Below are 26237 nucleotides of genomic sequence, written 5' to 3' on the forward strand. Positions count from 1 at the left end.
ACAATAATTTATTCACTTCAGTCCTGGAAATGTTATATCATAATTTATGCAGTTTTAGCAGAAACAGTAATCGATGTCATTATCAATATCTACTGCTTGCCACCAGCCAAACAGGTGGCGCGGTGGCACAGTGGTTAGCATTGCTGCCTCACAGCACTGGAGCCCTGGATTTGATCCCGGACCTGGGGTGCTATCTGCATGGAGTTTGTACAGTATGTTCCTCTCTTGTTGGGTTGTTTTTCTCCCACAGTCCAAATACAGTAGGTTGAATTTCAGCTCATCAAGGCACCAGTCTGAGGACAGAGGCCAGATTCACTGTACAGCATGGCAGCACAGGGAGAAGAAGAGAGAGATCAAACAACCGAAGGATGGACCCAAAGACTTAAGAGTGTGAATTTTTTTTTATTATTCTATATTGAAGAGTCTCCAATAGTTTCTAATTGCTTGGAAGAAGTTTCAGATAGACTTGTTTTCTAACTTTATAAGCTCATCGAATTTTATTGAAGAAGTTATTTAGAAGCTTAAAGGTTTGAATTATTGTTTTGTGTGGTATTTGACTATTTTAGTATTTTCCCACACAATGTACATAAAAGAGCACTAGTCATAGAGCCCAGAGATGTAAAATTATAATACACTGGATTTTGGCTCTCCCATGATGCCCAATTGCTTTAGCAGCTGTAGTTTTGTCAGTGAGTAAATGAATTCCCTGGTCAATCATATATGCTTCCTAGTGAATTCAAGTTCTGACGTTTTCACTGCAACCTTCACAACCAGTACTGTACAGTATATTTATTCTTTCCCTGGTCTGCAGCAACATTTCAGAAGAACTTAAACAAGAATACTTGAGACACACAAATTCACAATGTCTCATTTTTTTTATCATGTGCATGTTGCCCCTTTGTTTTGTTCTAGAATAAATCTAGAATGCTCTACTAATGCTTGACATGAAAACAATGAACTCTTAAATGTCATTTAGGAGTTAATGACATATGAAGCTGTGTGACAGAGTGCTTGTTTTTTTTCTTTCTTTTGATGAATGTGAAATACTCCAATATTTCCCTCTACCCTTCTGCTATGTTTGAGAGTGTGTATGTGATACAAATGAAGTGTGAATGATACTTTCCTTTTTTTGTTTCCCTAAAATCACTGCAGTGTTTCCCCCAGTGGAGTATTGTATTCTGTTGATCAAGATGGCCACCAGTCACCTTTCCTGTTTGTAGTATCCAACAAATGATCTTACAGGGAAAGGTTACTGGTGAGCCATCTATAAATAACAGATGTAAGGTTATTTGTTTTGTTTAAGTGGATATATAACTGTTGCATGACTCTGTTAAAATGTATACGTTTTTATGGATGGTTAAATACTTTATTTTGATCAAATTGCCCATCTCTGTCTGTTAAAAAACGTGAGCGAGTCCCTTTAAGAGGATGGTCCTTGGAGAGGAGGGGCTATAAAAGGGTCTGGGAGAGCTCAGTATGGAGAGTGTTCCTTGGAGGGAAGGTGTGCAGAGAGTACTCCTGTGAGGGTTTTTTGTTTGTTATCCCTATTTGATGGCAATAAATCCAGTTTTGTTTGCATTTGAAGACTGCTGTTTGGGATTTTTATTTCTTTTGAGCCAAACCTGGTGGCTTGGCAGGTGACAAGCTGAAGTTACTTAGTTACTTAGTGTACACGAGTAGTTTCCAACAGATCCAAGAAAGGCAGCTGTGTCCTTGATGCTTTATGGGAACTAGGCAGACAGGTACAAAATGAAACTAATTCAGGGTAAAAAAGGGGTGTTTAGGTAGAGAATCTTTGCATGTTCCTTGACATTCACCAACAATGTGGATAATTAATAAAAATGATTTACAACATTTTAATATGTAAATATTAATATTAATGATTTAGCTTAAAAAAAAGGTATGATATTCTTTCTTACAAGATGCACGTTTTTGCATGATACCTTATTTAATACTCAAAAACGGGACATTATTTGCAACATTTCCTGCAGACATTATGCAACATTCCCAAAAAGTCTTAATTTGACAGGGGAATCGATGAGAACATGTTTTGTATCTGAAATAACCCAGAGTACCTTAAATAAATATATATCCATATGGATCATAGGATGAAGACCTACTAGACACCAAAGGCTAAAGATATTGTTAATAAACATTTTGAGTCCATTGTACTGTAAGCCCACGGTGATCATATTTTCTAGTTAAATAATATACAAAAGGAGCTTACTATTTCAATTCTGTTTATTGTATTGTGTTCAATTATTATATATGTGTCTCTTGTTAATTGTTTAATTGAAAAATCCCTAGAGATGATATATCATGAAAGACATTACTACAACTTTGTCCCATAGCATCCAAGATTAGTAACTAATAAGTGAAGGGAATAAGTACAATTACTTTGCAATTAAATTTTAGAATATCTTATATTATCAATACTGCTTGAAGAAGATTTAATGTATTAATTGAGAGGACAAATCATTGACAGCATCAGCGCTCTCTCACAAGCAGGTGCCACAAGCACTGAAACTATCAGCACACTTGGACGGAACATGTTGTCTGGATGTCAGACTCCAAACTTCCAAAGACAGCTCCCTTCTCCCAGCTTAGCCAAGGCAATTGCACCAGAGGAGTGCAAACAAGGCATTTCAAAGGTTCAGTAGAAGCTAACATGAAGAAGTACTACATCAATATCAACTCCTGAGAGATGTGACCTTTGTCTGAAGAGCATGGAGCTCACCATGATTGGATTGCACGATACACAACCTGATATCTCCCAAGACAACACCTGCTCAACTGGCCAGAGATCCTCTATTGTCCTTATCTTTCACCTTTGGGTTCATGAAAGACAGTCATCCTTGACTGCAACAGACAGCCAATGCACGGCATCTGACATAAAGCTAATTGTGAGACCTCTGCATTCACATCTTTCATAATTGTTATATATTTGATAAATGATCTTAGCTTTTTGAATTTAATTCTGAATGTTTTAATACCAGCATTATATTGGAATGTGGTGAATACATAAAAAATAAAAGAAGGAAACACATTAGTCAACCTTTGTTATATTACCCTAATTTTTCATCTTACTAGACCTGGGAACCAAATTATCTATCATATATTCAAAGTTTGACAGATTGATGGCTGTGAGGCTGTGACATGTCTGTTCTAAAGCAAGATGCATTAAAATAATCATATTGTGTAGAAGCAAATGTAATAACCCTTTGAATAATGTGTAGCCCTCCTCTAAAAAGTAGCAGGCACATAATACAAACTTTAACTAAAATGCTAAATAAAGACCATACATAATCAGACTGATGTGGAAAATACATGCAGTAAAATGTTTGTTTCATTTATCATAGCTTGAAGAATGAAGCTAATGAAGGTTAACTGAGGATTGAGGTGCAGAAGCCACTGCCCTGTGGTGCCTCTAATGACTGTGTCTGGGTCAGTTATTGCCTTTACAGCTTGATATTCAAATCATATGAAAATGCTAAACAGTGCTTATAGAACTCTCAGTGGTAGCTTAATTGTACTTCACAAATAAGGTGTGGAACCCTGAACCCACATACAGCATGTAGGGTTGCCAGCAATTACTTTAATGTTAAATTAATCAATTTTACTTTATGAAATTGGACCAGATCTTCATTACTCAACACCTAATTTACAGTAGGTGCTGACCCTACAGTAAATGTTCTGGGACACATGAAAGAAAATGCACAACTGGCAACATCACAGTTTTATCAGAGTTTTGACACTTGACAAAAGACATTTTAAGCACATACTGTATGCTGATAATGTTTTTAAGAACCAAAACATCTACAGTGAAATATTTTTTCTTCTAATTTCAGAACTGATTATGGTCTCCCTGCAACAGAAGAAGTATAATTAAGATGCAGCATCCATCTGGGTGCTGCTATTTCACTGGTAGATGAAGTGGGTCCACTCCATTATGTAAAGCACTTTGGGATTCTTTGAGTTAAAAAGCTCTATATGGATGCAATTAATTGTTATTAAGAAACAAAGGCATCGAAATGATGTAACCTGAGTGCCTAACTATACTCAATAATTGAATACAGAGAGCTGCTCCAGCAGTGTAAGATGGTGCACATAACTGTATGAGTTGTGCTTTTGGCCAGAAACTGAAATAGAGCTGTGCCATATGGGACCTGTAAAATTAAACCATGTCAGACATCTTCATTATGGTTATTCCACAGCACCTCTTATTACTTTCTCCCATCTGGTGGAACAGGGTTGTGGATAAAGTCACAAATGTCCCAACATTTGCAGTCAACAAAAAGATCATTTTAAAAATCTTACAGTCAACAAAAAGAAACAAAATGGCACCTCCTAAATGGCTCCACTGTTAAAGGCCATTGACAGAGCCCAGACTGAGCTCTGTAATCAAGCTTGGGTTGTGTCACCAGCTGACTACGAGCAGGATTAGCTAAGGGTTGTCTCTGCTCTTGTCTCTGTCCCCTGGACCCTTGCAGGGTTGCAGTGCTGTTGGTGATGGATGTACCTCTCCTCTAATCAGTGCTGAGACTCCAGTACGGGGCTGTAGCTCCTGCGACAGGTTAAATGCTAAGCACCACAAAGGAGGTGGGTAAAATGTTTCTGCCTAGACTTTATGCACCCCCATGTGCAGGTACTGGACTCATCGGTGTAAGCTAACATGTACAAAATGCGCAACTGTCATATCCATATCTTGAGATTTGAATTAAAAAAGAATTTTGAAATTAGCTTGAATAAATGTTGAAAGAAATGCAATTCACCTTGGTATTTACCCGAGAATGACCATGCACACGTGTACTGTAGCTGCACTTTAGTTATCCTCTTTTAATACACACCAAGTCGAGGAACGCATGCCTAGATTACACTAAGAATTGTAAATAATGAAAAATAAAATGCGCTTGAGCTCTTTGTTACTATTCTGGGGACATAATCTTTTCCCATTCTGGAGACGAAAAAAATGATGTCTCAGTAAAGGATTCCTACCCGGAATGCTATTATCTGGTACTCACTGCTTTGACAGGATAAAATAAATTATCTGTGCAGAGACGAGGTAAATTACTATGCACATTCAGACACACAAAACAGATCTACTGAGAAACTCCTCTGTTGTGTTTTAATTAACTGCAGAAAATAAGAGGATTTATCAAGGCCAGCGGTTTATAATGAAATATTATTCAGGACCCTATTGACACAGGTTATATTTTTAATGCTTATCAACACTCATGTAACATTTTTCATCATAGATACTGAAACAGCTTCAATATGCCCTTGGCTTTAGAGACAGGCTTGGAAAGGGAAATACAAAAGATAAGAAATTAAGGGGGGGCACTTTGGTGCAGTGGTTAGGACTGCTGCCTCACAGTGCTGAGGCCCTGGGCTCAGTTCCTTGGGTGCTATCTGTTCTCCATGTGTTTGCATGCGTTTCCTCCAAGTGCTCTAGTTTCCTCCCACAGTCCAAAGACATACTGGTAAGTGAATTGGCTTCTGGAAAAAGAGTGAGTGTGTGTGTGTGTTGGTGTCTGTGTATGCCTGTGATGGACTGGCGTCCTGTTCAGGGTGTATCCTGCCCTGCACTGTTGCTTGCTGGGATAGACTCCAGCTCCTCCGTGACCCTGAATTGAATAAAGTGGTTAGAAAATGGATGTATGGAAGAAATTAAGGGGACAGGAGAGGATATACAAACTGGAAAACAACTCCTCCTGTTCAGTTCTTTAAGCAATATCAGTTTGCACCACTGACCCATCCTAATCTTGTTTGAACTTTGAAAATGTGTTTCAGACCAGACTTGCTCCTCATTACATGCACAATCTCATTTTACAACACGGATAAGTCTCTAATGCTCACATCTTATTGTAGAAAGAAATATATTGCAGGAAGATATTTTTAGTAGGCTTGATCAAATACTAATATACCTCAAACTTTGCTTTCAATGCTCCCAGCATTTGCAAATGTACTGTACACAATTCCTAATGAACACAGGCATCTACTCGAAAACTCATGTTTATAAGGTAAGATCAGATACACAACATCACAAAATATCACAGATCAAACGATTATAGAAAAGGCAAACATATTTAAGGTACCTATAAGCACTCAAATTAATACATCTTCAAGGTCAGATGGTATAACATTAATTATACTTAAGGAAATAAGACATGTAATTCAGAAGCTATTGATGCAATAGTATCCATGGACTGGAGAACTGCTAATTTAGTGCACATACATAAAAGGGTGACAAAAACTGAACCATACAATTTTACAATATGTATACAATTATACAATATGAACAGTCCTCACATCTGTAGTGTATAATTTTATGGAAACAAATAATTAGAACTAAACTAAAGAACCAAATCAATAATTAGATCTAATTCATAGGATTTTGTAAGCATGGATTTGGAAAAAGTACTGTAGGTCTTAACAACTTACTGATATAACTTTCTTTGTTAGAATTGTTTGAATGAGCAAGCAAGAATAGTAATGGGAACACAGAACTTGTGGCATGGTTTTCAAAAGCATTAATAAAGTTCCTCATAAAAGATCAATTTTATGGTTTGATAGAAAACAGTAAACATAAAGAGAGAGTGGAGTGATGTAATCAGTGGACTGCCACAGGGTATTCTATTGTATTAGAACCACTGCTCTTACTATTTTATTATATTTTTGATCAATCATCCAGATTCTGGTTTAGTTAGAAACTAATCAAATATCCTTAAAATACTAAAATGGGAAGATTAGTAAACACTGTATTTTGATACATTTTAAGTCTTTGCATGCATCTGTCAGATATCTTTAATGTAGGTAAGTTCTGAATACTACAGTATATTTTCTGGGAGGAAAAACATCAAATATAAACTCACAAAAGGGGGCAATGCTGACCCCGATGTTGCGCAAGAAAAAGTCTTCAGTTTTGTTTAACACATAATTTATATTTTCTAGGCAACAAAAAAGAAAAAAAGGTATAGACGATATTAGGATATATAGTTAAAAATAGAATTGAAATGAAGTAATGTTACGATCATTGCACGAGAATTTAGCTTAATTTAGAATACTGTGTACTGTACATTTATGGTCAGCATGTTAGAAAAAATACATTCTTGCTCTGGACTCAGTCCAAGGAACAGCTACCAGACACATTCTGGGGCTTAAAGAAATGTCCAACACTGGAAGCACATTTAAATCTGGGAATGAGGGCTCTTCTTTACACAGGAGTCTGTTATTGAATGGAACAAGCTATCCAGGCATCTTGCCTTTTCAATTTTCAAGAAATTGTTGGATGAGATCCTTGGATCAATTAGCTACTAACTACCAAGTGGGCTGGAGTTCTATCCTTTCTTATATTCTTATGAAAAAAATGCATTTACTATTTTGTTTTAATCACACTGCTATTTGTTGTACAAAGATTACATCATATTAATTTAATATTTACATGTTGTTAAAAATAAGGGAAATGCATTACCATGCATCATGTGAGCAAGAAGCAACACACACTGCAGAACTATCATTAATAAAAAAATAATTTATTTCATAAAAATAAATACTGTAAGTATTGATGATGAATATTAATGGTCATAAAATGCCATCACCAACAGCGACAAAAGGCTCTTGTTTTGTTACTTGTTTTGCAAGACAGAAAAAATATAGTAGTATTATCCGTTCATTTATGAGTGTTTCTGTTTTTTACTCGATTAACCTCTTTCTTAATTTTTACACGGGAACATCGATTGCAATGTTCCTTCAATATGAACTTTGAATAATCACCCAGCAAAGACTTGGTCTTTGAAAGGAACTGACCATTTATATGCAACACAACACAATCAGCCCTGGTAAATATAATAATTATTTAAAGCTAGCAGCCATATCACCCTGCAACTCACAACTGGCAACCCCCTGAAGCTCAGCAGCTGTGAGCCTGGACAGCACCTGGATGGGAGACCTCCTGGGAAAAACTATGGTTGCTGTTGGATAATGTATTAGAGGGGTCAGTACGGATTGGTCACCCTGCAGTCTGTGTGGATCCTAATGCCCCATTATTAGTGATGGGGACACGTTATTGTAAAAGGGCGCTGTCCTTTGGATGAGATGTAAAACCAAGGTCCTGACTTTCTGTGGTCATTAAAAAATCCCAGGGCGTTTCTCGAAAAGAGTATGGGTGTTACCCCGGCGTCCTGGCCAAATTTCCCACTGGCCCTTACCAATCATGGCCTCCTAATAATCCCAACCTATGAAAAAGCTTCATTACTCTGTTCTCCTCCCCACTGATAGCTGGGTGAGCGTACTGGTGCACTATGGATGCTGTCGCATCATCCAGTCATTAGTGGTGGTGGAGGAGAGTCCCCATGACCTGTAAAGCACTTTGAGTGGAGTGTCCAGAAAAGCGCTATATACCGTAAGTGTAAGCAATTATTATTATTTTAGATTATTATTTGAGATTACAATGATTGAACTTTGTGTGCTCAAGCATGTGCAGATAAACACTGTACTGTACGTACAAATACGTTTTTTTTAATCCATGTAAGTTTCATACATTTGTATTGTAAAAAAAACATTTGTACAATGTTTAAATGTGAATAAATTTTAATTGGATTGGACCTTGCATGTTCTAGCTAGAATGCCCTTATCACAGAGAGCAGAGACTCTAATTCCAATCCATTCTGGCTTCCCTCTGTAGTGGTAATGGATTGAAATGGCTACATATGTTAAAACAACTGATGCCCATATGACACACTGTAGGTTAGAGCAATCAACATAACTGACACTAATAATCACGTCTGTTGACAGTGCTAGGGCTGTATTATTGTGGCCTGTGAGCTGCCCTCTCCTCTCTCTGGAGAAGCCAACCCCAGGGCACGACTGAAACACACACTACCTGTACAGCAGAGGTGAGATGCTTAGACAGCAGCTGGCAGTTTCATGTATGCTGCAGTAATGATCACAGATCAACTGTGTGCAGCACCAAGAGCCTGGAAACTCTTTTGAAAATGTAGCCCTTGATGATGAAGGAAAAAAGTACATTTAATGGATGTGTTAGTAGCTGGTCAGTGCTAGTGGCAAGAGCATGTTGTTGTTTAAATGTAAATGGTTTCCACAGTCACAGACATTTGTGACAAGAATTAACATAATAATATAAAATACACATTAAAATATAAAACATATATATAATATATAAATGGTCTTAAGAAGACACAAACTACTTACTGTATTTCACTATAAAAAAACCTTCTCTCTCCTGTATAAATCAGTATAACAAAAACTACAGATTGAAATGTATTAGCATCACTTTCTAAACAAAACAAATCCATTGGGTTACTCACAAAACTAAAAGCAAAAGAACAATGTAAATATATATACAGTTGAAGCTTTGCTCCACTATAGCGGACATCTTAAAAAATGATCATATTAGATTGCAAATTCATATTTCAAGGGATGAATATGTAAATGGAGGCAAAACAATGTTAAATAATTAATATAGTATTAATCTAATATATATTAGATTATTTTAAAACACAATAATCACAGAAAGAAAAAAATAACCTTGAGGTTATAAGGTTTCTCAATTTTGACTAAGCTTAATTAAAAAAAATATCATCCTACTTTTTCAGGGGGCACTGAAAGTATGGGTATATGAGATAATCTGACTTCAACACTTTTTATTGTATGGATTACAGAAATCAGTGCCCAGCTGTCAATACAATTAACATTCGAGACCAATTCCTGAATTATAGAACCGCCAGTTTCACAAACTAGTTAGCACTTTCCACATCTCCTCTTGACATACTAAAGATCCCTTAAATAAATAAGCACAAACTTTCCAAACCACATTCCCACGACAAAAAATGGAAAAATGAAGGGACCTAGCTGTATTTTATGTCATTATGAAGCACAAAAAATTCTCATGTGCCTTGACAAAAATGTTTCGTTTCTCTAGACATCTCTACAGCTGCTACAAAATCTTGTTTTGATGAAAAAGAACATGATTGAGGAGAATTATAGTGAAATTTACAACTGCTTCACACTGCGAACCTTGCTTACCACTGGACTGTTAGTGTGTGCTCACTTTACGTACTATACAGTATATAAAACTTTGATTTCAATTCTGTGGAAAATTTAACCTGGAGACAATACACAGAATAGAATAATACTTTTTTATTTACGGCATACCCTTCCACAAACCCACATTATTATATAGTCATTTTGCTACAGAATGATGAAGTTATTTTTTCAGGTAAACCTTGAATGTGGTATTTACTGTACGTACATGGCTGACATTAACAAAATTATCAATTGCCTTCCAAGAACAGTCCACTGAAGCCAAGAGAGAATGTAGTACTGGCATTTGAAAAACCAGCTATTAGCTGAACTATTTTGGACCACACAACATTCAGTGAAAGCATTTTGGTAAGACCACCCGGGAGTATGTACTTCACAAGTACAACAATTCAAGGAGCTCCCGAATCATTCATTCAATCTACTGTTGCTGCTTTTCCACTAAAGAGTGCAGACCTACACTCTGAGCTTTAAGGTTAAAGGGATCACCAACCAGCTGTGGGTCAATCTGGGAAGTACATTTTAAGGTAACGGAATGTAGATTTCAATTCAATACAATTCAATTGTTTTTTTTTCATCTTATTTTTAGGTAGTGCCCTCAGTGGAACATTTGATCGTTGCAGAAAGCAAGCATACTGCACTTTCAGGAGTAAGTCTAAAAGTGGAAATTGCAGGGCAACTTAAAGAAGCACTTACAGTATCATGCAGAGATCCTTTGCATATGCGGTATACTGTACAGTACATACAAAAAAAAATAATAAAAACTGCAATTTTAACTTTTAACTTTAAACTTTTAAACTTTAAACTGCAAATCATGAATTGGATTGTGTCATAATTCGTAACTGGCCAAAAGCTAAAAATGAATAACAAATCCAACTATAAAGTTTTATTGGTCTGTTTTGGGAAAGATGTTATCTATGCTATTTTTAAGTCCAGGAAAGTGCAGGTGCATGTGAACCAGAACATTTCTCTGCAAGTTCAAATCAGTTAACAATAATTTATATTAAATAAAAATGGAAAATTATAAAGAAGAATGTCATGTTGTAGGTACAATATATAATATTTGTATACAGTACATGTAAGTGTAATTGCATAAAATAACATGAAATCAAATTAACAGATTTAAAGTACCATTGGTAAATATTTTAATAAACTGAGCATGGCCAGCATTTAAAATGGCAATTTTATGTTCCCTGTGTATCAGTTACATATTTCTGTGTTTTTGAACACAAAATATACATACAGTATTTACATATTTTTCTGTTTTCCAGAACACCATGAAAAATTTATTTTGTGTTCTCAATATTGTAACAGCCATTAGGTACAGTGTTGTTATATGCATTTAACAATCCCTTGTGAAGCTTTTAATTGTCCTATTCCCTTTGAAAAAAATAAAATTAGAATAATATGCCACTTTTCTGATCTTTGTCCTCCAATTTGGTATCCTAATTAATCTTACCTCTGCAGAAGACAACGCACATCCAGTATATACTCAACATTCATGGCTCATTAAGCTATCCGTTCCAAACACAAACCTTCAGGTAACAGAAATCATGCAGTATTCTAAGTGTCATTTTGCACTGAATGAAGTTGTGAGAAACAGTGAAGGGAAGAATCTGTTAGTACTCGAGCGAACAGTTTTCTATCTGTCTGAGAAGAAAAATTAAACATCCCTCTTCTTCAGAAGTAAGAATTGATCGAAATGAGACATGAATTAGAGTGAAAACGATATACTGTACTACCTTGTCAGAAATCTGAGAGAGTGTGTAATTTGTGAGCCACTGCCACTGCAGAGAATCAAGCTGATTTTTTAACAATCTTTGACAAAATAATGAATATCCATACTATTAAAAAGGTCTTCAGACAACATCCCAGCACAAAAAATAATTCCTCCCAGTACAACTGAGCAGCCTTCCTCAGTTTCTTCCTCATTTTTACATAACATTTATTATTTTGTATATAATACCATACCTTGACAAGCATAGTTAATATCTAAAAAACATTTTTAAATAACGGAAATGCGTGTATTTATATCTAGAATATTAAGTTAAGAATAAAAACCAAAACTTGTTCTAGATACAGCACCTGTCAAGAATAAAGAGACACTAACCCCACTGCCAGCAGCAAACATTAAGTCTCCAGGGCAAAGGTGATTCTACAACAGAATTCCCAACAGAATCATGTCACCTCTTTGACTATTCTGTGACAGGAGCCTTCATGGCTTCTGAGTACCAATGTTCTGTGAAGGGGCATTTTTTTATTTTTAGAATGATAGACAATGCAGGCTACCGCACATAATAGTTTGGTGACAAAAGGCACTGGACGTTCATTTAAGATGCACTCAAATGAATGCAATTGGTGGGCCTGAAAACCACTATTCATTGATATAATCATCCACCCACATAAGAATGAAGGGTACCCCAATAAAAACACAGCCTCCAGTCCAATCACAGTCCTGGGACACTGGTTAGGAAATTCTGATTCAGAGGAAAGAGTGTCACCTACTGGTCCCCTGACCTTTTACAGCAACAAAAACAGCCTATTTTTTCTTAAGAGTATCCCATCCCATTGTTTACTAAGGCCAAGCTTACCTACTGTAGCTTCTGTGAGCTGACAAGATTGGGCTGTATAAAAAGTATTAGTTTGCCAGTTGAAGAGAGTTCAGTCTCTGTCTATGACCAAAGAGAAAAGTCAAAGAGTCATTAAGACTCTGGTTACACAAAGGTCAGTTTTGTCTCTGAAGTGGACCTTGTAACAATGGGGACCATTTGGAAGACTTTAGTAACATCATACAGTACAGCATTTAACAAAAATGTAGAACCAATGTGCCAGAAGCTTCAGAACATTGTGTTAACCAGTTGAACATTTTTGTACAGTTATTCCGTTTTATTTCAAATCATGATCTGAATATAATACTAGATCATCTGAATTAATATGATTCTAAAAGAATACATAAAAGCTTTCAGTTTAACTGAAACTGGATGTAACTGTAGAGGCACATTAACAGGCAGCTAGGTACAAAATGCTTTATGAATTATACCTAAATACTTAATTTCACAAATAAAGTATCCACCATTTAAAGTTGGTTTAGTGTACAGGGTAATATAAATGTGCATTTTATATCAACTGTGACTATCATTTAATCTACTGTATTTCTTACATACAGAATAATAATTAAAATCTGTTTCATTACTGGATTTAATTAGAACTGGTTTCTTTATTTCATTGTTGCCGAGACTCCTCATCTCTTTGCACAATGAACAACTATTGTACTACTGGGACAAAGTAGTGGGTAAAATGAATTCTTGACACAATAGTTCCAAACACAAAGACTGTTTGAAGGATCCCATTTCAACCAATTAGGTATCTGTGTCTCTACTGCAACAGGTGCTCAGTATAAAAACAACTAATGGGCAGACTTCTGGAGCATTTGCTGTATATTCTTTCAACTGTAACATGGTTCTATATTTTTGGTTCAAACCCCTCACACAATAGCATTTATAACTGATATAGTCCTTCTAATGGCATTGGTATTTTTGTCCATTCAAAAACAAAATGTAATTTGTGTGATTGCTATAAGATAGTGTATGACTCACCTGGTTTTCAGACATGATGTACAGGTAGTGTTGATCTGCTGAAAAGGCCATATCCCGCAAAATTGGACCATTTTCAACCACTTGAACTGTCTCATACTGCAAGGCACCATGGGAAGGTCCATCCACTCTGATCTGTTAAAAAAAGAGATCATTATAGCTCAAATTAGGTACCTATTACACTAATGCGTGCAACTGGTTCCATTAGAGTGCAGAAAGTTCAGCTCTGTATGGCAAAAAAGATTTGACCTTTAAGAGAAGTATCTGCACTGAATCATATTAGATCACTTCCGATATGACTATTATTGCCTTAAACTGTAATAGCTTTAAGCTTTGGCAGCTCTTTGTTTCCAATATGGATTCAGACAATAATTTGTAACAAATAATTCCAACAAGTAAACATCTGTTCAGGTTTCATGTTTGTGTTCTCATATTGCACCTTACCAAAGTAGCTTCTGGGCACTGTGCCCTAATGGTCAGTTCAAACTCTCTTCTGATATTCCAGCTCTTAACCTGTGTTATAAAGTATGCCAGATATAATCCTTAATTCCCACACATATACTTTTTGTTGTTTAATTAGTCTGACTGACATTTTGAAGTTGCTACCACTTTTCATTATTTCACAATAAAGAAATAACATACTCATATGAATACTTACTATGACTTTAACTTTATTTCCTTGATGAAACATCTATTTGATACATTTTTTGGAGCACAATGTAAGACAAATAGTACTTACAGGTATTACTAAACCATTTCTTTTCAGACTCTACAGAAAAGATCTTGTTCCGTGAAAGGAAGGAATTCCAAATAATCAGGCTCTGTATTTTCATGGAGCTTTTGCCTTTGATAGATCTCAAGCAATGGCACAGGTTCAGCATGAGACCCACGACTGGTTAGAGATCTGAATCTCAAAGTGAAACACTATCAAAGCTCAGAAACAAAAAAGAAAAACACTTTCAAAGAATAATTTTGAAAGCAAAAAAGAAAAAAGGGTAAAAAGAAAAATGCAGTACAAGATCATGCCTCATTCAACACTAGTTATCTTATCTCCCTAATCAGATAAGTAATTTGTGAAGTATTCCGTTACAACATGCCATATACATTTAGCAGTATCTGTATCAGTGAAATTAGATTAATAACATGGAACTATGCAGAGTCGAGACAGGCTTTGTGAACTTAATACTGAAGCAAGAAACCTAAGCAGGCAAAATCCAGCACCACTTGGGATTTTAGGCAAGTGTTCTACACAGTTAAGAATATTACAACTCTGCTAAACAAATTACCTATGGAAACACATAACATCTATTAACATTAATGGGTCTCCACATGTTCTTAGCGATTAGACACGAAATCTGATAATGCTGGTGTTTTAACTCCTCACTGACTGCAGGAAGCATATAAAGACTAAAGGTAAGGTATATACACGGAGGAAAAAAATAACAAAAACAGTTTCCTAAGAGTGCAAAGTATTTTAAAATCTTAATAAAGATACAGGGAGACAAACATATGACATGCCTCTGACAAATGCAGAGGTCAGTTCAGTAGATCATAGCGATACAGTGCAGCGCAACGTCGATCCTCTTAGGAAGCTGATTTAAATTCACTCACGTAATACCCCAACACCAGCATGAACCCTATCACGAACTTTAACACACCAGAGAACATAACAAGTAAGCAAGTTACCACAACGCATTCTTTATTTTACCCACTTCAATATACAGTACAGTAGATGAACCTGCTAGTGACTGTCAGTTATAGACACAATGCAAGCATGGTTCATGAGTCTCAGGATCACAGTGCAAATAATTATGGTTGCATTGGGATGCACACTCCTGTGGATTGTTGCAGTTGTAGCATTTGTATTGCATTTTCTGCTGTGCCATGCCGTGCATTGGTAAGTAGTAGTCAATCCAGACAGCAGGAAGTTCATCTTAGATGTCTATTATGGTATAAATGACTGACATTTCCAGTGCCTTGGAACCAAGACCATAAACAGTCGATGACCTACTGTGAGCCTATGAGACATTTAGCAGTGCAGCTGGATATCCTTTTGTCCTCCCATTATGAAACAGTCCTTTTATGTTCATTTAGACATGTCATGTCTGCCACAGAACATGTCCTGTAGCCTTTCTTCTAAGCTCACCCTTTTTGACTTGCACACACTGTATAAGCTGCTGCAAGGAAGTAAATGCACTAAGCTGGCCATCTTTCAGCAGTTGGGAAGTTTTTCACTTTAAGAACTACTATGCCTCAGTAGCCAGTATAACAGTGTACTACTCTTTCCCGCACAAATCCATGCATATACACAGTCTATACAAACACACAATGGCATTATTTTTAATGGGATTAGAAATGGAAACTTCATTGTCCTTGGGACTTTGTGTCTTTATACCCCACAGGGTTTTATTAATTTCTCCCACGTGTTGCCATTAATGCAGAAGCCATCTCTAACATAGACATCACAGTCACGTTTCTATAAACTTCAAAAATGTTTTTTAATGATAAGCAAAAATTTACAGTGTTATACTGTAAATGGTAAAATGCACATACAGGATGTATTTACTACAATATACTTAACCTTTAACTTACTGCATACACAGGATTCAAAATATTTTAATTATAATATATGTACATAATCTGCAACATATTCAATTTACAATTACATTAATTTAAACAGGAGAAAACCTCATGTAAAATGCACCCTCTATTTAAGGCATTCAAGTTTAGAAAAACATTTTAAAGTTTACTCTGAATTCCACAGGGGAATGATGCTTGGTCCTGAAAACAGAAATATGCTTTGGCTAAAACCTATACAGCTGAATTGTGAACATACTACATCCAATTAAGAATGATTATACATAACAGCAACCGAGGCATTTCGACACGCCTGGAAAACGCTAATGCTGATAACCACATCACTTCATCAGATTATTAAAGGCACAAGTGGACAACAGCAATGCACCTCAAATGGTAGAACTGATTCAAATGTGGCACTCAAATTCCTAACAGGACATTTTGCACTCATTTCAGTACCATAAGCACATAAGCTAAGATTGAGAATTACCAAGTAGTGAGCTATTGCTATATCTTTGACTTACTATCATCAAAATAATTTGAGAGACTGCTTTATTAAGACTAGGTCTCGTACGAATATAAATTCAGCTGTCATTGATATATAAATAGAATAGATATAAAATCAGAATACAACTTAAGAACAGAGCCCTGGGATGCACTAGACATAACCAACTGTAGAGAAGGAGCAGTGCACATTTGCTTTGAAGTGTTGTCTACACCTCAAACTATGAAAGAACTGTTAAAACCCATAGAACCCATAAAACAGAAACCTCTCTAGTCTGGTTGGCAACAGTATAATTTACACTGTATAATTATCAAAGGCAGCACTAAGGTCCAACAGAGCACAAGGAGACAGAAATACTGAGCCAACAGGACATTTTATTTCAATATCTGGACAAAAGCTATAATCTGAAACTGGAGTGAAACTGAATGGAAGCCATGGACGGTCGCTGGAACTGGCTCACTTGTCTTTATGATTTAACTTCAGAAGTAATTATGAATCTTAAAGAAACGCGTCTTCAGTTTTTGTAAAAGAAAATGCTTCCAAAATTACTGGAGGTCATTGTTATCACGACAATGGCCCAAAGCCTATAGCCAGTGCAGCCGAGATGTTCGTTATTAGAAATAAGTGGATAATGTTAGTCTGGATAAATCAATCCATCTGGGCATGAACTGTATCCAACAGCCCGAACAAACAATTAAAGCCAGAAGATCCCAAGAATAGCCAAAAACTCAAAGTCAAAGTTTGCTTTAGCAAAGTCTTGGCAAAGCATCTGAAATGATTTATCAAAGAGCTTGGATAACTCAACAAATCACAGACTTCATACAGTTATTGCTTCAAAGAGATATGTAACCAAATACTGAATTTTACACTTAAAAGACAATGTGTCCCAATATATTCTAATATAATAATTCTAATATATTAATATATAATATATAATTCTAATATGATCAAAGCTACACGTAGAATTATCTTGAAATACAATGGACATTACTGTATATCATACTTATTATTCATATTAATCCCATGATCACTAATACAAATTGCTTGAATATAAAACAAAAATGTATGTAGGGCACTGTATATTTAATGTAAAACTATTGCACTACTGCACTGAAGTCATTTTAAAATACTGTATATACTGTATATACTGCATATATAGAAAAAAATATTTAATGAAAAACAAGCAAAGCATTTCCCATTGTACCCACTGTACAGTGTATGTGAATAATAGACACAGGAGATCACAGATAAATAAAGCCAAGCTAATTGAAAACACAGCTAAAACATAAGGCTGCTGGCTACAGTGTTCTTCTGCTGTAACAACGTTACTGTACAGTTTGTTCATATTTTACATCACATCCACCTAGTGGCCACAGCAAGCAACTGCAAGACTAGCTTGAAATATCTTGCTTCTCGTTTACTGTACCTTTATATTCCCTCTCATTTCTGAACAGCATTTCTAAAAGTAGTCCATCTTAGTCAAAACCTTAATGCAGCAATAGTAATGTAGGGAAATGAGTTGTAGACACATTAAAGGGGAATTGTTTTTTATTTAAAAAATACAGCTGAATGCAACACAGAGAATGACTGCCAAGTGATTCTCCTGACAGCTACATGTTTGTATATCAGGTTATTGTACTGGTCCGCTTCCCTTATTTGAGAAATTATAAAAATGAGACATCTTCTCCCTGTGGCAAGTCATTATTTATGGTAAAGAGTGTATTCAGGGACATTGGTAGAAATAACCTGCGGTAGTATCAACCAACATGCTTAATACACACAGAGTACATCATTCATACTCAAACACTGAAAATGAAATGTTAACTATAATGTTACAAATATGTTATCAAAGTGTAGTGACGTGCTGTTGATTTTTAAACAATAAACAGTAGAAATATGCAACATGTAACGTACAGTAAATACAACTGAATTTTATAATTATGCAAGAGCATTCTGGAAAAAAAGGACTAAACTAAGTTTTTGAGACAGGTGTAAGCATTTACTGGCAAAAAGATAGATGATTCTGTGTTTTGTTCAATAGAAAACATATATCAAAATACTTTCTAAAGTAAATGTATTATTACTTTAGCAAATTATTGGTAATAGTTTTGTTTGCTCACAAAATTATATTTATTCCTGCAGTGGAAGGTCTTAGTTGTAGGTGAAAAAGATGCATGTAATGTATCTAATGTGCTAGAGATTCTTCTTTTGAATGTATATTTATAGTTGCTACTGATTATACAGTATTGCTAATAAAATATAGATTAATAAATAGAAAGTTCTAGCAAATTATCAATTTAATTAGCAAAGGAAGCAAAAGGAAGCAAGGAAGCAAAAAAGTATCCGCACCATTTTTTTAATATGAATGTCATTATGTTGCAGTGTGCTGATTTAATTTAACTGTAATCATTTAGGAAGTAAAATCAATTATGAAAAAAATCTCAATGATTAAAGAGCCTTATAAAATCCCTTCAGACTACACCCTTTTTTTAAAAAGCACAGAATGTTACGACCTTATGTTGAGATATTTTGCATACCGTATATACAGCATTGAGTTTTTTTTTCTTTTTTTATGAGCATCTACTATGAAAGAAAGACTAGAAAGGCTACATCTTTCTTTCACTTCAGAAACATCGCTAGACTACGCCCTATGTTATCACTAACTGTGGCTGAATTCTGGTCTCCTAACTGTCCTCCCAAGCCCATCTACACTCTATGGGTGACAGGGCCTTCTCCTGTTATGACCCCAAGCTCTGGAACTCTCTGCCCAAGGATATCAGAGAGTCACCTTCTCTAAACTCCTTCAAGTCCAGACTCAAAACCTTCTTCTTTAGAAGAGCCTTTACTTAACTGGTTCTATTCTTTACCCCTCTGCTCCTACTGTATTTAGTACCACCATCTACTGTCTCCTCTTCAGATTCTCATCGTATTTATCTTGTGCATTTTTTATTGTTTATTGTGTATTTTATTGTTTATTTTTAATTGTTGTTGTTGCTGTTGTCATTCTGTAAAGCACTTTGAGAAGCCACCTTTAAAGGTGTTATATAAAATAGTTTTTCATTATTGTTATTATTACTATGTACAGTATAGCTCTTTTTGTTCCATCCATATCATATCTATCTATTTTTGCTTTATTAAAATCAGGATCACAAGGGAGCCAGAGCCTAACCTGGCAACCAACAAACGCAAGGGGGATACCACTCTGGACAAGATGCCAGTTCATCACATGGCGCTCACAGACACAAACACATACAGTACACAGCAACACTAGGCCAATTTTCCCAAAAGCCAGTCAACCTACCAGTATGTCTCTGGAACACCCAGAGGAAACCCACACTTTATTCCTTATTCATTAATCGCTCCGATACAGTGAAGTAATAATTGTGCTTGACTTTTGTAATATGCCTGTAATTATTAAGTTTTGCAACTGTATCATTACAGTATGTCTATATTATAGGCTTCAGAAAAGATACAGTGATACAATGAATGCAATACAAAAACCATAGGCACCTTTTCATGTAGTGACAATACAGCCACATGTAAACAGAATTTATCCCCCTTCCTTTGCTGAGCAGAAACCTCAGGCCTGACAAAGATCATACAGCCAGTTATTTCTCATACTCCAAATGTGGCTGCTGATGTGGGTTACTATTCCCTTTATTTAATTTTTAATACAGACTGACAGGGAAAATATCTCAGTTGGTTAAATGGGATTTTATAGTTACTCCATCATTAAACAATGTTAGACATGTGGCAAAACATCATTGTTTTTCGTGTGGAATTCTGCCTATAAATCAAAGGGAACTATAAAATATTTTCTGTTTTGAACTGTGGCTTGTATAATAGAAACAGATAATAAAACACATACGGACATGAAATTTAAGCAGCCTAAAACCTTCACTAATGTTTTTTGTTTATAGTTGGCCAGGAACCCCTACTGTGAGGTTTCTGAGCACTTTTAGTAAATACTAAATTCATTTTGTTTGGCTCTCCTTTTCAAATATCTTAAGGTTTTTTAGTAGCATGATAAATATGAAATGTATGTTTTCTACATATATTATATTATGTTCATATTTCATATTTTTATTGGTGTCATATTTTTCACAGCAAAAGTTGTCCAGTAAATTAGAAGGACTTTAGCAGGAGTGAAATAAATTACTTATTTTATTTTGTACTCTACTACCATAGATATATTTCATAGTATATTTCAGTAGTTGCAATAGTACAATATGAAGCAGATATTAATACTAAGACATATGATAACGTATTAGAATACACCAAAACATAACATATTTTTTCACAAAAGCAAAGATAATGCAGTATTTCATTCTTCAATACGAGATATACTTAATGAAAACCACTGCTAAGAGTGATAGAATTTGCAGGCAGGTGCAACAGGTTTATCAGTTTTTCAATATCTATCCTTCTCATTATGCACGTATAATCCCAGGCTGTTTGAAAGATTATCGGCACTCTTTCTGTTTGTTAAGAGACAAATGGTACAGCCTAAAGCCTATCCATTATTATGATCTACCTACGCTTGTCCATTGATTTTAGATAAACTATGTAACTATTGATTTCAAGAGAATGCTCCACTTTAACTTTGTCAGAAATTTGCCCACAGTTAAATGTGTAGTTCTCTGTCTTGTAATGGTAACACTCAATTTATTATATTCAGAATAACAGAGGTTGTGTACATTACCATCCAAAGAATGAGTCAATAAGCTTCAAGAAGCAGGTACATTAACCGCATTTATAAATGCTGAAAGGAGACAGAACTAATGTCAGAGTGCATTCACCCCCACAACGCAGTACTGCTGCCTTAAGTTTTGGTTGCAGTGATCCACCACTGATTTATTTCAATGTTATTGAAAAAATAATGCTTCCTGATTTTTCTTTTCTGTTGCCCATCACAGGATGTCAGGTTGGTATGTCTTGTTCTTTTGATGTTCAGTGGGATTGAACTAACTAGTTGAGATAGACAGAAATCCTTTGCTTAATGATTCTGATTATTACAGACATTGGAAGGCAGACCAAGTGACTGACATCAGTACTGACAGGGCAGTTAGTCATGCCACAATGGAAATTTAATTTCAGGGAGATGTGCAGAAATCACCTCATTTGAAAAAGACTGGATTTTAATAGTGTTGACTGCCCATTCAAGTAGCATGAGAATCTACACTATAAGGCACATAATCCAGAAGTAAAAGAAAAAAAGCAGAACAAGAAAAAAATATTGGAGGAATGTACAGAATACTAAAAGAATTCAGTTGCTTTCCGCATTGTAAAAACTCAATACCTGAGTCTTGTAGTTCATCAGGCAAAAGGTAATCCTGGACTCAGCGACAGAGAATGTGACTGTTCCCTGCTGTAGCTAGGACCCCAGTCGTGTAATTTATACAAGCTGGAAAGTACAGTACTGTATGAGCCTTTGAGTGTAGAGTTCCTTGCCCAGGGGTACAGTGCCAGGATCTCCAGAGGAGGCTTGAATCCACAACTTTCCTGTTCAAAGCCCTGATCACTTCACTCTGCTAGGCCCCTTCTCAAATCTAAACCAGTATAAAAGAACTGTATTCTAATTCATTTCTTTAAGTACTGTACCTCCCAACACAATTCATTTATGAAGGTCATTTATGAATTACGCCATTATAAAAAATCTTGAAGTCCATGTAAAAGTATAATAGCGCTTGCTAAGAACACTACCATTTCATGTGCACATTTTGAAAAATCAACCATTTTTAAAAATTGAATATGAATTGTACACCCACTTAAGAAAATTGTTTAAAATGAGTCTACTACCAGCCAATATCAAGGCTCACAAATCATTACATTAACTTTTTTATTCAGATTCCTTCTCTAAAAATGAAGGCCTTGTTTGTAGTTGTTGCCATCTATTCCACATTAAAATTATCTTTAGGACGCAGCATAATGAACAGGGATACTATATATGACTTTGTATGTACTTTATTTCTGTCAAACAGCATGCATTAAAAGTTCGGGATTATTTTCTATTTTTATGATGTAATTTCAGATTTTCCAGTCCCATGCTCAAAGTTCTGCAAGGTTCAAAAGCAATTTGTTCAGTTTCCAATGAAAAAAGTGAAAAAAAAAAACTTTGGTTGCACAGCAGATAAAGTTGTTCCCCTCACTAAAGACTTTTTGCGTGTCCAAAATCCTTACGACTCTCTGTGTGCTACCAGAAAAGGCCAGACGTGCCAATCTCTTTTGCTTTTCCACTGAATAAAACCACGAAAACTTTCAACCTGATGTACACATGGCCTCACAAGGGACTGGCTCAATTAGCTTCACCATTCTGCTTATAGCCCCTGGGACAATGGGAGAGAGAGAGCAAGGGCAAAGTCAGTGCATGCCAGGGCAGAGAAACAGACAGGTATCAAGAGGCCAAGAAAAGACAGGAAAGAGACAGCGCTGCCCAACACAAAGGTTAATGCAATTCAACTTCTTCACAAGCTTTCCATCGGGATTCTGAGCAAAGATGACCTATTTAGAAGTTAATATCTGATAGAAACCATCCACAGGGTTCATATGGCTAGATAATCTAGGTTTATCCTTAAGCAAAAACGGACTTATCTTTCCAATATTGCTTCATATGAAAGCGGACAGTTATCCACAAGCCTAACCTGAATGTTTAGACCCCCTAGCTCCCTTCTTTCAGTGTCAAGCTTCGCTCATATCAGTCTTCCTTGTCTGAAAACACCTGAGTGTGAAACTAAAGGGTGATGATCTTTTGTGATTTCCTCCAAGCTTTATCTGAACAGGCCAGGATTTTATGCTGCTTCAAGGCCTACGGGATTAACACAGCTGACTCAATGGACTGTCTGTTTTTGCCATAGGATCCCGGTTTGAATGAGTAATCAGACGTTCCTTTCCGGGGGGATATGATACAATTTCCGCTCTCCACGGTCGCCTTAGGGTTGAGTGTATCAAATGGACATTCTCCTCTTAAAGCAAGACGAGATGCTTAACCTCCCAGCAAGTCAGTACCAAAGTGAAATGCAACAAGAATGAGTTTAACAATGTATCCCTATAAAGCATATTAGATATAACAGGTTGTAAAACTTTTGCTATATTCCAAAACTATGAAGTACGCATATGTCAATGTATTATGGTAATGTTGAATTGGCACACTTGAAAGGAACTGATGGTATGATTTACAAAGAACTTCCCTTAATATACATCTTGCATGTTTGCTGCACATAAGGCTACAGCACAAGAAAATGTCAAACATAATGCCACAGAATGACTAGAAAGACAGAGCCAGCCGTGGGAACAGCCCCAGTTATCAATCCAGTTATCAAAACCTAAAAAGTGATATTTCAAAAAAAATGTATGCAGATAAGGTGCAATACACAGTACTGATATGATACACATACTACAATTCAGATTATTTCTCTTCATTCTTTGCTCTTTTCTGATTAAAATGCACAATAAGGCACACAAAAAAGAGCAATTTCATATTAACCTGTTTTATTTAAAAGTGTAATATGCATGTGTACTTTTGGTATTTCCAGTATTATCTTTTGAGTATGGTATTTATAGTAGGTTTTGCTCATGTTGTGAATGTTTAATGCCTTGTCTGTTGAACATAAATTTTAAACGGGAATATGAAGAGTTTTTGAAATTAGCAAATAGAGTATTTCCTTATTCTAAAATAAATATGCTATACTGTATATAATTATATTATTTTGTCAGGGTGAAAGCCCCAAGTTAGCATAATAATCATGTTGGGTTTTTTTCAGACAAACACCTGTTGATTTGAGACTACTGGAGCTTGCATGGTTTGGGTAGGTACAGGCGAACAAGTCCATCCTCAGGATGGGGCAGACAGAACTGATTGCATTAAGTGCACATCTCCATACAGGAAGGTGCTTTCAAAGTAATGCAGAAGAGGAGACAGCAGCAGCATGCACTGAGCGCTCAGCCAAACTTAACTGACAAAGAAAAATGAGTATATGGAAAAAAGGGGAACAATCCTTTCATTTAGAGATGAAAATACTGTACATAACCACTGAGGAGCCAAAAATATATCTGCCTTATAAAGTGTCTGTTTTCCCTGGCCTTTCACCAATAGAAGCAGTCCTTCCTAACAATACCAGCATAAAAGCAACTCAAAATAGAGACAAAACTGCAACACTTTTACTTATAGCTCATGGAGAGCCTCAGAAGTGTATACTCAGCCTCGTATCAGAACCTCAGCTTTCATAGCATCTACACAGGAAAACACATAGCTCACATTCATTAGCAAAGCAGGTTTGCCAAGACGGAACTAACTCAGCGCTCACTGACACTCAAGGTCCCCATCTTGAATGCTTTCCATCTGAAAGGCCTTGTCCAATTATTATCTTTGCAAAGAATGATTATTAATATAAACTCTGGAAATTCTGACCTTCAGTATCTGCGCAGTTTTCACAGACAAGGCCTTTCATAAGAGTAAGCTGGGGGAAGTTTAATATTTTGTAAAGTATAAATATCTTTCATCTAGAGCCTTACAGCAGTCCTGTATATTTTAATAGACATTAATAATTATAATCCTATGCTAACTGTTCCAAAAGCTAACTTTAACTTTTCAGTTTAGAAACATTCATTTTGTGATTTTTTTTATCAGTAAACTCCAACAGAACCCTTCTTAGAAAAAAAAAAGTTTTATAATTCAAATCAGCATGCACATGATTGTGATATGTGACAAAACCACAAAAAGAAGACAGAAGGTAAAAATGCTTGATTTAAAAAATGGAAAGTGCATTCAAGTGCATTCATTTAAAAAAATACTAGCATAGACGCATCCCAGGAGCATTCCTGTAGTATCACAATATTAATCTTCACTGCAGAGGTTTGTTAACAATACTCCGGTCTCTGGGTGAAATAATGATGAGAATGCATGTAGTGCCAAGTTAAAAAGGAAATATGAAAACTGACATTATCAGTGTTTCGTTTTTTGTTTGTGTATTCCTGTTTGATTAATGGATTTAATTATCCACTCAAGAAGCAGTAACGAATTACATACAGCCTTTTTTTAACTAGTTACCATTCCTAGCAGGATATCCAGACTGGTAGACACATGGTGCACAGAGGCACATTATCAAAGCTTTGAAGTGATAGCGAGTTTCAAAAGAGAAAGGGAAAGAGCTCCCTTCCCACAACGAATCTTGGATGGCAAGGAAGCTTGTACCCCCAGTGCTAGCCCCTCTGGTTTTCCTGTGATCCTTTGAAACACAGGGAATCTTCTGTTTTCATAGCAAAGCAGAACAGAAGTCAGAGTGAAAATCTAGAGAGCGAGATACAGTGAGTCCTGGCTCTCTCGCCACTGATGTCACCAATAATGCCACAGAACACGAACCGCTCACAGGGAAGCAAAGCAAGCTGAAAACAACTGTGAAAACAGTACCCACAGTATCTGTAGTACAGGTAGGCCAGGATAATTAGGTTTAATCTTTGCACAGCAGACTTTTACCTTTGAGCACCCTAGTGAGTTTGCCTACTAG

The 26237-nt window shown here is 35.9% G+C and overlaps 1 protein-coding gene across 1 annotated transcript in view; it reads right to left on the bottom strand.

Moving 5' to 3' along the window:
• The window catches only part of plxna4 (plexin A4), a 326434-nt gene that overhangs the window by 163743 nt on the left and 136454 nt on the right, over window positions 1-26237 (bottom strand). The window contains exon 3 of the mRNA XM_088923555.1: window positions 13656-13787. Within this exon, the coding sequence (XP_088779681.1) occupies window positions 13656-13787 (132 nt within the window). The remainder of the gene's footprint in view (window positions 1-13655; window positions 13788-26237) is intronic.

The sequence above is a fragment of the Atractosteus spatula genome, chromosome 8, assembly GCF_055471065.1.
Source record: "Atractosteus spatula isolate fAtrSpa1 chromosome 8, fAtrSpa1.hap1, whole genome shotgun sequence".
Classification (NCBI taxonomy): domain Eukaryota; kingdom Metazoa; phylum Chordata; class Actinopteri; order Semionotiformes; family Lepisosteidae; genus Atractosteus; species Atractosteus spatula.